The 15,808-nt window shown below is 21.6% G+C and overlaps 5 protein-coding genes across 5 annotated transcripts; 2 read left to right on the forward strand and 3 right to left on the reverse strand.

The window, feature by feature from the left end:
- Window positions 1-595: 595 nt before the first annotated feature.
- Window positions 596-2,341, reverse strand: PY17X_0419400 (replication protein A1, small fragment; the record flags this gene model as incomplete). The annotated part of the gene is made up of 2 exons (XM_720402.1): window positions 596-2,045; window positions 2,328-2,341. The coding sequence occupies 2 exons, from the start codon at window positions 2,339-2,341 to the stop codon at window positions 596-598; spliced, it is 1,464 nt and encodes a 487-aa protein (XP_725495.1).
- Window positions 2,342-5,050: 2,709 nt separating this feature from the next.
- Window positions 5,051-5,731, forward strand: PY17X_0419500 (bacterial histone-like protein, putative; the record flags this gene model as incomplete). Its single annotated transcript, XM_022955125.1, has 2 exons — window positions 5,051-5,215; window positions 5,333-5,731. The coding sequence occupies 2 exons, from the start codon at window positions 5,051-5,053 to the stop codon at window positions 5,729-5,731; spliced, it is 564 nt and encodes a 187-aa protein (XP_022811594.1).
- Window positions 5,732-6,514: 783 nt separating this feature from the next.
- Window positions 6,515-10,964, reverse strand: PY17X_0419600 (ubiquitin specific protease, putative; the record flags this gene model as incomplete). The annotated part of the gene is made up of 2 exons (XM_022955126.1): window positions 6,515-6,607; window positions 6,795-10,964. 2 exons carry the CDS (start codon window positions 10,962-10,964, stop codon window positions 6,515-6,517), a joined length of 4,263 nt encoding a protein of 1,420 aa, XP_022811595.1.
- Window positions 10,965-13,200: 2,236 nt separating this feature from the next.
- PY17X_0419700 (prefoldin subunit 4, putative) lies at window positions 13,201-13,708 on the reverse strand (the record flags this gene model as incomplete). The annotated part of the gene is made up of 2 exons (XM_721983.2): window positions 13,201-13,379; window positions 13,498-13,708. The coding sequence occupies 2 exons, from the start codon at window positions 13,706-13,708 to the stop codon at window positions 13,201-13,203; spliced, it is 390 nt and encodes a 129-aa protein (XP_727076.2).
- Window positions 13,709-15,115: 1,407 nt separating this feature from the next.
- On the forward strand, window positions 15,116-15,673 carry PY17X_0419800 (microsomal signal peptidase 22 kDa subunit; the record flags this gene model as incomplete). The annotated part of the gene is made up of 1 exon (XM_720080.1): window positions 15,116-15,673. One exon carries the CDS (start codon window positions 15,116-15,118, stop codon window positions 15,671-15,673), a length of 558 nt encoding a protein of 185 aa, XP_725173.1.
- Between the last annotated feature and the right edge of the window lie 135 nt (window positions 15,674-15,808).

Consider the following 15,808-nt stretch of genomic DNA (forward strand, 5'->3'; position numbering starts at 1 on the left):
TCATTTTATCATATATGAGTGTGTTATTTTTTTATGTGATGGTATTTTTCAAATTTATGAGATTGCATATATAAACATTAAATTTCCTTTTTTTTTATAAAACATAAAATATTTGTTGAGTTATTTTTTTTAATATGTGCATACTATTACTATAGGAAAAACATATCATTTTATTTTCTCCTCATTAAAATTTAAAAAACTATAACACATAAAAAATATATTTATATTGTACAAAAATTGTATGATATATAGATGAATTATAAAACTTAATATAGCAAAGCTGAATTTTTTTTTTTTATAATTTTTATGAGACGGTTTAAAAAAAATAGTTCAAATATTATAGATATGTAATATTGTAAAATAATTATGTTAAAAATTCTTTGCGATAATTTATATATAATAAATAATAGACATGCAAATTGTATAATTGAAAATAATGCACACATACATACAGTATTGTCATAAAATGAATATGATCATTATTTTACATATATAAGGAGGGAAAATATAAATTTATAAATATGTGTGTTTAAAGGATTGATTAATTTTTGTTTAAAATCAGCTATACCATTTTAACGATTAAAAAAATTAATTTTTATATTTTTTGTTTTTTTGCATCATAAGAATTGTCGTTCAGGGATCTCTTATTATTTTTAGTTGTATTATTATCACTTGGAATGAGCAATTGAATTTCATTGAGTAAATAGGAGATATCTGAGTATTTTTGTGGGAATATTCTCATAGCAGTAAAATTGACTCTTTCTATTCCATTATAAATTTTTTGACTTACCCTAACAACAACTTTATATTCCTTATATAAGAAATCGTAATTAAATAAATAATCTAAACTATCTTCATCCAATCCTTTTAATTCTTCAGCTTTTTTCCCTAACAAATTAAACCCTTCATCAGAAAAAGCTCTTAAAGTTATTGAACCAGAGAAATCCATAAATAAGAAATTAAATGTATAATTATAAAATGGTTTGACATTATTTTCATCACAATTCATACATGAATATACACAATTTTCTTCATTATTGAAATTCGAATTATCGTAATCACCTCCTTGAGTATTATCTTGTCCACTTGATAATAATTTTTTTTTACATTTAGTACAAGCAGGGTAATAAAATCTATGTTCATTTTCTTTACTTTTCCAATATATTCGTTTAATTCTACCTACTAATGTATATGTTCCAGATATTTTTGTCAATACATCATTAACATCACTTAATGCATAATGTTTATCGGGTGTTTGGATAACATCATTAGATAAAATATTTTTCATATTAGTAAATTGTTCGTATTTTCCATTATTATTATACCATTCTGAAATACCTAAACATTTTTCTTTTAATTCATCATTTAAATTTTCTACTTTTTCGATAGAACTAGTTACACCAAATGTTCCATTTTTCATATCATTCCAATTTCGAATACTTATATTTGTAAATATGTATATTTCATTTTCTTTTAAATCCTTTTCTATTAAATTTACATTACTGTCCCAAAAAGATATTTCAAATGAATGTTTTGTATCATCAACAATTATTATATTTTGTTTAATTATATCATTTCCTTGTTTTGTTTTCAAATTATTTGGTGGGCATATATGTTTAACTATACCAATTAAATCGGCTGTAAATGGTGTTTCTTTTGTGGCTATTTTTATATCTCTTAAATTTACAAGTGATATATTTTTCTGAATTTTGATTTCCCCATCATCTTTTACTTCATGAATTTCACTATCTTCATTAAATGTTAATTCGTATTTATGTTTTACAGTATTATATTTTGGATTTGCAATCGAAACTCTTCCTTTGGAAAAAATATAAACTTTTTTTAACTCTATATTATTAAACCATTTATCTGCTGAGCTTCCCCAAAATTTGCATGAAATCGAATCACCATGTACATCAGTTATGTCTATGCTAAAAAAACTGTTGTTGTTCTTAAATGTAGAGAGTTTTGATTTGTTAACTACTTTTGCTTTTATGATCCATTTGCTAACATATGTTGTTATTTGGCTAATACGAAAAAGGAGGCTGTATAAGGAAAGAGGGATGGGATTATGTATGAATATTAGGGGAAAAATATTGATTAAAAAAATTGTATAATGTAAGAAAATGCATAATATTAGTATGATAGTTTATATACACACATTCCATTATTATACATGTTGCATATTATGTTTTAAAAATAGAATAGTGCCTTTCTTTGTTTTATTTTCGCATTCTTTGGGGAACACACATAAATATATGTATATATAGTGTCACAACATAAATGCATATTATTAATCTTTCAATGTTTTTCTTTTATAAGCTTACTCGTTTTCACTCATTTTGAATCTTACATCAAATAAATGTTTTTTTTGTTTTTAATAATTCTGGGCGTTTTCGATTTTTAAAAATTAAGAGCCAGTATTATACATTTATTAAGCGAAATAATTCTTTTAAAATCCAAATATAAATGTGTGTAATATTATATTAGTATTTTATGTTCTAATATATTTATTGAAAATAATATACGTAAAAGGAAAAATAAATAACGAAATAAATTAAAAAAAAGGAAAGTAATAAATAAAAAAAAAATACGTAAAAATATGAAGAGTGTACATATATGATTAGCGTGGAGAAAAAGGGAATAACAAAATAGCATAAATATATTGAGGATTGTTTTATAATTTTTTGAAAAGGTATAACAGAAAAATACGTATACATATAATTGCTTATAAGAGTAATATGTATATAATTATATATATATAAGGGTGAAAAAATTAATAAATAAATAGTAAAATTTAATGAATAAATAAATAAAAAGATATAACAAAATCGAATGAGAAATAACGATATTAGTTTATTATTTTACTAAATTATGGCTTCCCGTTTTATCATTTACTTTAATGTAAAGAAAATGATTAATGATAATAATTTTTCCATAAAGTACGGATTTTATATAATAAATAAATGAGGAATATCATAATTTATAATTTTCAATTTTTTTTTATTAGGACTATTTACCTGTGTTTTAAATTATAATTATTATGTATAATAGACTAATTATATATATATATACAATTTTTAATGAGGCAAAAAATTTATAGACAGCACTTATTCTTAAAATTTTGATACTTAAAATGTGCATTAATAATTACACAAGTAATGACCAGAAAATAATATAATTGGAAAAAGGAGAAAAAGAGCGAAAAAAGCGAAAAAAACGAAAAAAACGAAAAAAATTAAAAACAATTTTATGGAATTTTATGGAATTATATACGATAGGCTATTTTTTATTAATTCATAATTTTTAAAATTAACAAACTTAAAATAATTTTATGGGTGTATTTTTTATTTGAATATTACTAAGGAACTTATTATAGAGTTTGTAAAAAGATAAATTTAAAGACCGTGTGAAAAAAATAAAATGATATTTAACATGATGAGAAAGACAAGTAGCTTATAATTTTAAATAATATTCAGTTTAAAAATAGTAAAAGACAAAAATAAAGAAATAAAATTGCAACATTTGTAATTTTTTAAGGTGATATAAATTAGAGTATATAATAAATTTATTTAATCGTTATTTCAACGTATTTCGAATAGGGAATTAAAAAAGTTTTTTGCATACCTTTTTAAAACTTTGCACCGAACATAATTATATTTATTTACATATGCATAGCTTAAAATATAGAAACTTTACTCCTATTAGGTCTATTTGTCATTGCATATTTAGGTAAATGTATTTTTAGTCAACATTTTTGAGCTTATCACGATCCTTAATATTTTTATTTCGTTGAAAAAATTGTTGTTTAAAAGATGTATTTTATGTAAAATATATTATTGCCCCCAATTATATGAGATATGGAAATAAAGTGATAGCATATGTTCACTTTTTATTTTGTACATGTGTGTATGGGTTCATTTGGATTATTTTGCGAACTAAAATGTATTATCTTTAGCATTTTACATACTCTTATGAAATTAACAAAAATTATTATTAAAGTGGTTATTAAAATGGTCATTAAAATGGTCATTAAAATGGTTATTAAAAGATAAATTATATCAATTTTTTACATATTGCGTGTTTAAAAATGATAATAAAAATATATACTTTTGTTTTTTATAAAAATTGAAAATAAAAAATAAAGTGATAAAATAATTTCCATTTAACACATCATGGAAATATATACCATAGAATTCCAAATTAATAATACTGAAGTATAATGGTAATATCTCTGTATAATATATCAATTATTTTGTTGTGAATTAGGAAAAAGTTACAAATAAAAAATATAAATGTGTAAAAATATAGAAATATTATAAAATATTCCATTGTATAATTAAAAAAATATTAAAAAAAAAAGAGAGCCTCATATAATATTGCACCAATAAATAAAATAAACTTCAATGTATGATAGCATGCAAAAAGTGTAAACTTTATAAAATCACATAATAAATAAAAATAAGCACATTTTGATTTTTTAACCTTTTAAATTATACACAATATTTAAGGGGTATACATAAAACTTAACATTTCTAATAAAAAAATATATATGAATAATTAATCCAAAGAGAATAGACCGAATAGGCGAGGATTATTTACTTTACATTTATTTTTTTAATTTACTATTTATATTTTCAATTAAAAAAATACATATATACTATTTAATTATTTACTTTTTTTCTTTTTCTTATTCTTATGATGCACTATTAATATGGTGTAGTATTTTGCGATAAATCGATAAAAACAAAAGCAAGGCTTATGATATATATTTTCATTTTTTGTTTTACTTTTTTAAGAAGATATATTTTTTAGTAAAAAAGCATCCTTTAATTTTTATAATGTAAATTTTTATGTTTTGTTTAAATATTATACAGCTTAATAAGTAATAGCATTTTTAGTTTCAATTTTTAAGAAATATATACAAATATAAAGCTTAGTTGTTTTGTTACTGAAAATGATAAATTAAAAAAAAAAGTCAGAATATTTATATAATATATATTACAATTTTTTCAATATAATATATTATCTTAAATTACAAAAGAACAAAATGCACATCATATTGTTGTTCTTCTGTTTTATGTTTGAGTATGTCCATTCACGACAAGCTTTTATTAATGTTCATAAGAACAATATTATAAACAAAAAAATTAGCAACAATTCATATAATAAAAATGCCATATATCAAAATTCTCCAAAGGCGCCTATTTCACAGGTTAAAAAGAATAATAATAAAACATATAATGATCATAAATTTGTTGGCAAATATTTATAATAACTTATTTGTATATATATACATACGTATTTTCTTTATTATTTTATATATTTTTAGGCAGTTACTAAAAAACAGATAATTGAAGAAGTTTCAATGGAGACAAAAGAAAGTAAAAAAACAGTTGAAAAAATAATGAATGGAATATTTGATAATATATATAAACATTTAGAAAATAATGAAAAAATATATATCCATAAATTTGGTATGTATTACAACATTTTTCGAAAAAAAAGATATATTAAAAATATGCGAACAAAAGAAGACATTGAAATAGAAAGTAGTCATGTGCCACATTTTAAATTCTCAAAAATATTCAAAGATATGATAAAAGTAAATATAAAGGCAAAAAAGGGAGAAGGATATGAAGAGGATACTGAATTTGAGGAAGACGAATTAGATATGGATAATATTAATGAAAGCTTTAAGGAAAATGTCAATGAAAAATTAGTTTATTAATGCTTTTTATTGTAAAGAAAAAAAAAATAAAATGAATAGTACTAGCAAAATAATGACAGTAAAATATGAACGCACAAATACGTGTATATATGTGTGTATTTTTTTATAAATTTTTTTTTATTACTATTTATTTTTTGTGGATCAATTGGGAACATATCCCTGCTATTTTATATTTTATTTTCTTTGTTTTATTTATATGTTATACATATTGTTTTTTTTCTACATTTTTAAGTAATGATTTATTGAATTTATATTCAAATGCGAAATTGCATTTTCTTTTTTTTAAGTGTGCAACTATTATTTCTGGAAAAATAATATTGTAATGAAAATATATATTCTCAAATTAAAAAGAAAAATTATATATATTTTTTTTTATGTTACTATTGCATACCTTTTTAAGGGAATGCCGTATTTAATGCGTAAAGCATTACAATAAATAAAACAGTCAAAAAAATTAACACACAAAAATTGAGTAATACCTCATAAAAAAGGGTTTAATAAAATTCAAAATAAAAAAAATATATGTTAAAAGTAAAATAAAGACATCAAAAAATAACAATGTATATTTATGTATAGTTTAATACGCAAATAGATATTAAAGGTATATGACCTCGAAAAAAAAAAAATATAAATGATAATAAATAATAAAGATGATGATGATGATGATGACAATAGTATATGAGATAAACTGCAAAATAGCTATGTGGTTCATATGAATAAATCCTATTATAGTTTCTGAAACGATAAAATAGGGGGAGAAAGGGAAAAAGAAAAGGATTTTAATTATTTGCTTTCGTAAAAAAGACAATAGGCTTTGGCTGATGCCACTTCTTTAATATCGACCATTCGCACTAAGCTGTCATCAAATTTATACCACTAAAAGGAATAAAAAAAAATAAAGTAATAATGTAACGTAACGGAAAATATATGGAAGAGCATAAAGTGTGCATCACATGTATCACTATTGTTAAGAAATGTTATAAATATCTTGAAGTAAAACATAAATATTATAGAATTTTTCAGACACAATGCATTTCTTATTTTTACTTTTATTTTTATTTACCACTGTTTTTCCATTGGAATGTACTCTTTTAGTGTAGCATATATAATGGCCATAATTCGAATTGAGACCCCTATGAACAATAACACCACATAGATCATAATTTTTTGGCGGTTCAATAAAATGATCGTTTTCCTTCTTTAATACATTTTGAATGTTAAAGTTGGAGATATCAAATTTGATAGGTTTATCTATTTTCGATCCATCTTCTAACAATCGAATTAAATGAACAATTAGAATTTTGGGTTGTTTGTATACATAAGAGCATCTATACATTTTTGTTGATTTACATTTTTCACAAGTAGAATTAACTTCTTCTTTTTTAAAATATTCAACAAGATTATCATTTAAATTATTTTCTGTATTTTTTTTAAAAAAATTAACACTTAAATTATAAATAGGCTGATATATACAATTAACATATTCACAATTAGAGCATGTAATTTTTTCTTCAATTAAACCTAAGAATTGATCTGATATAATTGATTGCTCTTTTTTTAGATAATAATCGATTTGATTATTTTTATCAACTGATTCATCAACTATTTTCATCATATTATGAATATAATCAAAAACTAATAAAAGGAACTCATGACAATCTTGTTGTTCATTACATTCAAATAAATAAGAATATTTTTGATTTAATAAATTTAAAAATCTATTAATTTCGATTACTTTTGGGGTATTATGCATTTTACTTAATTCAAATAATTTGTTTGAAAGTGATATAAGTAAAAGTTCATTATTATTTTTATTATTATTTCCAAATAAATTAAAAGGTATAGAATTTGTAAAAAAATTTTTATTAACAATTGAGTTATTTTTATTATTACTATCATCACTTGATGCATTGGAATCCTTAAATTTCCCTGTTACATAATTGTGTAATGTGTATATAAATATTCGAAAAACTGATAAGCATTGCATAACTACATTAACATAACAAGTAGTAGAATAATTTATAATACCGGCTGGATGTTCTATTTTTACTATACTATTTACATCTTCATTTTCTTTATTTTCTTCCATTAAATTTTTCTTATTCGTTTTATAAGTATCACTATTAAAATTAGAAGAACTTTGATCACGTATACTAAAATTGCTACTATTGCTACTTTTTGTTTGATAACTACTGCTATTGGCAGCATTACTACTGTCACTAGAGCAACTGCTTTTGTATGTTATCATTGTATTATTATTTTTTGATATATCTTTATTCATACTATTAATTTGTTCATTTTTTTGTATATTTTCTTTTTCAGGATGATTCATGATATTATTGATTTTATTTTCACTAACTTGTTTATTTATTCCTGGTGAATAATTCCTATCACCTTTCTCAGATTTATTATGTTCACTGTTATAACTACAACTGCTATTGGTACTGCTCATATTAGTACAACTACTACTGTTGGCATTATTTTGATGTTTTTTTTTATTAAGATTATTTTTCAAAATATTTTCTATCGTTCCTTTAGAATCTGTTTCAGTTGTAGTAACATATCCATTACTTGATGTAACACCGTTATTATATTCTTCACAAGATTTATAAATATCATTTCCATTTGATGAATGGTAAGTAATAGAATTTTTTTTTGATGATGTATTATGAAGTGCCAAATAATTTTGATTAGTATCATTATTACTATTTAATGTTCCATTTTGAGGGTTCATTTTATTTTCTATATTTTTATGACCTTTAAAATTGGTGTTTTTTTTGGAAGAATTATTATTAACACGGTCATTATTAACACGGTCATTATTAACACGGTCATTATTAACATGGTCATTATTAACATGGTCATTATATTCGGTGCTAGCACTTTTATTGTTATTTCCATCAGAGTATTCTCTTTTCATATTTCCAATTTCGGGGTTATTAGCTTTGTTTGAGCTATATTTCGGTTTACCACTTTTATTTTTATTCGCAATATTCGTCTGCATCTCCTTTTTTCTTACGCTTCCATCGTTACTGTTGGATTGACTGGTGTCACTATTACTCCTATTTTGATTATCACTATTTTTATCGTCTCGGTTTTTGTCATCTTCATTTTGATCACCATTATTTTTGTTAGTGTTATTTTGACCGCCGCTGTTTTGGTTAGAGTTATTTTTACTGCCATTATTTTGGGTAGCGTTATTTTTACTTCCATTATTTTGGGTAGCGTTATTTTTACTGCCATTATTTTGAGTAGCGTTATTTTTACTGCCATTATTTTGGGTAGCACTATTATTAGCTCTCTCTGGACCCTTTCTTTGAGGACCTTTGAAATTATTTCTATTTGCTACCTCTTTATTAGGTGTTCTACCTTGATTATCCGAATTTAAGGAAAGTTCACGGATTGTAGTTTTATTGATTATATTATTTTTTGAAGGATTCAACTCTTTATTTGAATTATTGGATATAATGGGGGGTACATTATCAATAGGTTTTTTTTTGTCAAAACGGTTTTCTTCTTTATTATTATAATTAATATTTGTATTGGGATTTTCATTTGCTAATTTATAATATATTAAAAGGTCGTGATAAGAATCAGCAAAATATTTTTTTGTTTTTATTTGATTTTCGTTTTGTGAATCATTTTCTATATTTATAGTATCATCATGAAAGTAATTAAATAATGAAAATAATTTATCTATGTATTGTGATTCTAATGAATAAATAATATTATTATTAGGTATATCATTATTTGATATAGATACAAATTTATCATATATATTATTACTATTTCGTTTAATACATGGTCCACCTTTAAATGTATAATATAAGAATCTCCACATATATTTGTTAATACATATATAATCTCTACCTTCTTTTAAATCAGATTTAAAATTTTCTATATTTGTGATATCTTCAAAATTCATTACATTAATGTTTTCATTGTTATATAATTTATAATTTGTAATTTCACCTGGAAATTCTCCAGAATCAGTAAACAAAAAATTTTTAAGTTTATTAAACCAATCTATATTTATAAAATAATAATAATTATCTAAATCATTTGGAAATTTAATGTGAATATATTTTCTATAGAAATATTGTTGTATTCTTTTTAAAAAAAAAACATTTTTATTAATACTTTGTAAAATATGTTTATCTATATTTTTCAAAAGTGATAAGTATATTAATTTTTCATTTCTGCTCATTGATTTTAAAAAAGGCAATATATTATTACTGGTTTTATTGTTATCAATAATATTATCCTTAGGATTATCTTCATTTTTCATGATATTTGTTTGTATTTGTTCAGGGTTTATATCTAGATCATTATAGCTTATTAAATCGTTAAATTTTATATTTGATGTTTGTTCAAATTTCTCGACATAATTATCTGAATGATAACTTTTGGTATATATATGTTCTTTGGAAATAATATTCAATACATTTAATATTTGATATGTTTTGTAATTTTTAAAAATGTGTAAATATATTTTTTGGGCATTTAAAGGTAAATTAGTTTCTACTTTTTGATCATTTTGTTTTGAATTATATATTATTTGTTTTTCATCCAAATTTTCAGTATTTTCTTTCGGAATATTTTCTAATATTTTATCATTTAAGGTTGTTTGTTCATAATCATTATTTTCATTTTTGCTTTTGTTTATTGCATTTGATATTTTTTCTTGAGTTGGGTATAATTTTTGATCCGTCTTTTTTATTAATATAGTATTTTTTGAACTTTTCAAATGTGTCTCTGGTATTTCTAATTTATTTTTAGTTAAATTTTCTTTTTTATTATTATTATTATATGTTTGAGGTCGAGGAACAATATTATGAAGTGACTCTTTCTTCGATGTTTCAGGGTTAATTAACTCAGTTGTAACATCATTATTTTCTTCTATACAAATTTCATAGTTGGCATCGGATTTATGCATATTATTGTGAGCTTTTGCTCTTTCATTCATATCAAGTACGCTCATAATTGTTTTGTCTTTATTTATATCATAATTGTTATTATCTTCATTCTTATAGTTGTTAAAATTGTTTATATTTTGTATTTCATATACCCTTCCTTCGGAAACTATATCTTTATATATATAATTAATCATATTTTTATCATTACAATTTATTAATTCACATACCTTTTTAGTTTTTTTATTATCATCATCTTTTTCTTCAATTTTTAAATTATAGTTAATGTTATCAATTGGAATGTTTTCGCTTTTAATCATTATTTAAAATATTATAATATGTCAAGCTTAATCTTGAGAAATTACGAAAAGTCACATATACTTATATATGTATAAATAAAATATACGTGTATATATGAAAATTTATATTACATTTTATATAAATAGAAGAACCGCGGTAGGAACCTTAATTAGTAGATGTTATTGTATAAGCATGAGCGTTTTATTAAAAATGTATATATATATATGTATATATATTCACAAAGAAATGAATTAAAATATTTCAAAAATATGTATTAAATTTAACAAAGCATTTTATATTTTTTGGATAATTTACAAAGGAAAATTATATACATGTATATATGCATATTTACATCCCTTTATATGCTCCAGTTTTATGGGTACACATATATATATATATATATATATATATATCGGTAAATAGTTGGATGGTATAGTAAATAAAAAGATTCAATGATTTTATATTTACATAACTAAATCACTACTTATTAATAGGTGAAACTATTATAAATCATTTCTCGTCAATTAAATTTATTCCTCTTTCTTTTCTTTATTTCTTCATTTCGTTATTTCGCTTTTTTTTGGGTCAAAAAAATTTTAGTATTAAAAATTCGAAATGTAAAAAAAAAGCTACACAGTTTTTCATATAAAATTCTTAAAAATATATGCAAAAATAAATATATTATTATATATATATATATGTAATAATATTATGGAAGATATATGTATTGCATATTATATATATAATTGTTACGTTATAGTTATTTAAAAAAATGTTAAATTACGTTAAATTTTCGATCTTCAAATTTTGTTCTTTCATCATATTTCTATATATGTATAAAATAAATAAGGTACATGGTTAAGCCAATGAAACAAATAATTTATGTATGCATGTTAGCGAATAAAGTAATATATTGTGTAAAAGTATTGCTTATAAAAAATAAAATAATATATATATATATGTATATTATATATATATATATATATATATATACAAGTGCGCATAAAAATATAATTACAAATTGCATATACATTTATTTTTCAAAAAATATATTTTATATAATGAATTGCTTTTAAAGAATTATTTTTAATATTTTTTTTGAAGGAATAATGATTATATGATTTACTAATTTTATATTTTACATATAATTTGCAAACAATACATTCATATAAATAATGGCGTACATATGCCCAAATATAAAATGGGGAAATGCCGTTTTTTCTTTTTTTTGCATTATGCAACACTTGCGACATGTATAAGGTTAACAAATGTGTGGTATACACCTGTAAAAAATTTATATATAATAACAAATAAAATAAGAATGTTGGACTATATATTTTTGTTCATCCTATACATATAACCCTTTTCTTAGTATATCATATATACCCCAATTTATTTTTTAATTTATTTTTTTTATAATATAACAATAGTGTAATAGTCGATTAATTGGGACAAATATTTGAACTGAACAAATTTATTTTTTTCCTTTGTGACCATAAAAATATATAAGTATAGCATTTAACTATTTAAAAATTAACTAAATGTGTTTGGGGTTAATATATTTTTTCTCATTCAACATATATATATACAAATGCTTTGTGATATTTTCGTGGAATTTTAAGCCCCTTTTTCCTTTTTTTACGAAAATACTATAACACCAAAAGTTTAAGCATTATTTTTCGAATTGGTATACCGATATGTATGTGGTCAGAATTAAAATTGTCAACTACATATAAATATAAAAGAGCGTAAATATATTGTAGACATTTTTTTCAGCACATGCATATTAACTTATTTTCTATTTCTAAGGTTTTTGTTATAACATGAATATTTGTATTTTACCAATGTCTCCTTATTGGAAATTTATTAATTTGTAGGGTAAAAAATATTAAGTAAATTAGCTAAGTAAATAAAGCTTTAAAGTATATTTTGCAATAAATATGTGGCGCGAATAAATAAAAATACAACAAAGTATTGATGGTGGTAATACTTATTAATATTGTTTGTAACAAAACATGTTTTTAATTAAATATAGAAAAAAAGGCATTCTATGGTATTTTCATGTATAATAGCATATATATATGTGCACATATAGTGGTAAACATATATACAAATTAATAAATTTTTTAACAATGAAAAAAAGTAAAGGTTTAATTAAAACATAAAATGATTACAAAATAAATCATGAAGATATGCATATGCATACGTGAAAAAATGAAAAAAATGTGATATACATAATTTCAACAAATAACACACTTAATTAAGATCAATTCTATTTCCAAATTTTGCATATAATTCAGTTTTTAATTTTTGTTTTTCATCAGTTATATTTTTGTATTCACATTCTAATTTATTTAAATTTACTTTTTCTTCATTTTTGGATTTTTCTAAGCTTTCTTCTACATATTCTGTGTCAAAGGAGAAAAAGCAGTCACCTGTTAAGGGGGAGTAAGAAAAGGCATATTTTAATAATTTGTATATAATTGTATTATTTACACAAATTGAGATGGGAAAAAAATGATCATACTATATATATATGTATATATATATTACCTATGCCTAACATAACATCATTAGGATCGAATACAAGCGAAACTTCGTCTATAGCAGAATCAATGTTTGAAATTTTTTCTTTCATTAATTTTATTTTTTGTTGATAAAGGGACTGCTTATAGTGTAAATTTGTGAATTTTCCAATTTTCTTTTGATCATCTTTGGTCATATCTAAACCTAAATCATATTTTGAATCTTTAACATCAGCCATTTTGAAATAAGTATAGTGATATAATAAAATTATAAATATAATATATAAAGGTAAAAATAATACTTGTCCAAAAAAATATATTAAAAGAATGGATATAACCAAGACCTTGTCATTTAAACCTATTATTATTTTACTTTTTGTAGAAAAAAAATATATAAATAAAATAAAGATACTATCAGAATTTTTTTTTTTTATATATTAGTAAAATAATGATAAAGTATAAATGATAATGAAAATTTTCTCCTTCACACCAAAAAAATGTGCTTAAATTTTTATATAGAATATATTTATAATTTACATTTATAAAAAACATATAATATTCAATTATACAAAAATGTAAATATTTGGGGTTTTAGTAATGTGTTTGTTTTTTTTTAATTATTTGAAATATAATAGTTTTTCTCTAGGCTATATCATTCATTTTCCTAAACAATTAAAACACTCTGAAGCGTGCATATAATATATTATTTATATATATATGTAATATAATAAATATTTAAAATTAGTATGGTAAAAAAATATTAAGAGCAATAAAACGGAAAAAGTACATAATACTACAAATATATATAAAATGAAATTTAGTACTTAAGTGAAAGTATATATTATATGTATTTAAAATGTATGGATAATAATAAAATCTGTATATTAAAAGATAATCTAACAAATATATAAAAAAAAGAAGCAAATAAAATAAGATGTTTAACAATTTTATCTTTTACAAATTATGTAAAAAAAAAAAAATAAGAAAAAAATACATGTGTAATGATACATATTTATGATTGTTGCTATTAATATGCAAATTTATCATAGTGATATTACTTTCAGTTAAATACAAAATTGAAAAGATATATATTTATGAGATATAAATATTATATATAATAGCCCATGAATGTTTAGATTGGCATGTAGCATTTTACTAAAATTATTGAATTGCATATCCATATATGCTTAAATATATATATGTTGCCATATATGGCATTAAATGAAAATTTGATTTTAACGAGTACTTAATACAGAAACTTTTAGGGATGGCCTTTTTGTATTAATACAAGGGAAACAAACATTTTAACCTTTTTGATTTTACAATTATTGTTTACTGAATATTATTATATATATTTATTATATATATATTTCTGGACAAAAACCATGTTTCAAGTGATTTATATACATATATACGAATGAATATGTGCATAACTGGATTATACACATATATGAACTTGTAAAAAGTTAAATTTTAATTTTCAATGTTTTGATAAAAAAAAAAGTTTATATAAGTTGTGGTACATAAGCGTTCTATATAGAACTGAGAATATACAATTCGAAGGAATACATAACCTAGTATTCTTATTTTTACTTTTATTTTCACTTTTATTTTTATTTATATATGTAATAATTGTTTTAAAAAATATGGATAGCCTTTTAAATAGAATAAATGTAATTTTTTATTCGATGGCATTATGTTTTATTACCCTGTGTCTTTTTAATTATGGAACATCATTTTATTTATTTGATGAAAATAGTATAGTAACTGATGTAAAAGTGAAAAGTGTAAAAAGGTTAGTTTATAATAAATATATAAACGGTGATGAAGCAGTTTTATCTTTAGATTTATCATATGATATGACAAAAGCCTTTAATTGGAATTTAAAACAGTTATTTGTATATGTATTAGTAACATATGAAACCCCTGAAAAGGCAGAAAATGAAGTTATTATACAAGACTATATTATAAATAACAAAAAAAGTGCAAAAAAAACATATAAAAATTTTATTACAAAATATTCCCTTAAAGATTATTATAATGGATTAAGAAATAATTTAATAAATATACAAGTATGTTATAAATATATGCCAATAATCGGATTATCACGAACTTACCACGGGGCCAAAACATCGTATATGATGCCTGATGAATATTTTGATGCGATGCCAGCTAGATATCCATTATATTATCCTGACAAATAACTGTTTATATAATTAAAAATTTAATAAAATAAAAAAGGGACTATAATGATTAAATTGAAGTGAATTAAATAGAAATTAATTAAATAAAATTAAACATTTCTATATTTTATATACAACACTAGAGGAACTAAAAGT

The sequence above is a fragment of the Plasmodium yoelii genome (assembly GCF_900002385.2).
Source record: "Plasmodium yoelii strain 17X genome assembly, chromosome: 4".
Classification (NCBI taxonomy): domain Eukaryota; phylum Apicomplexa; class Aconoidasida; order Haemosporida; family Plasmodiidae; genus Plasmodium; species Plasmodium yoelii.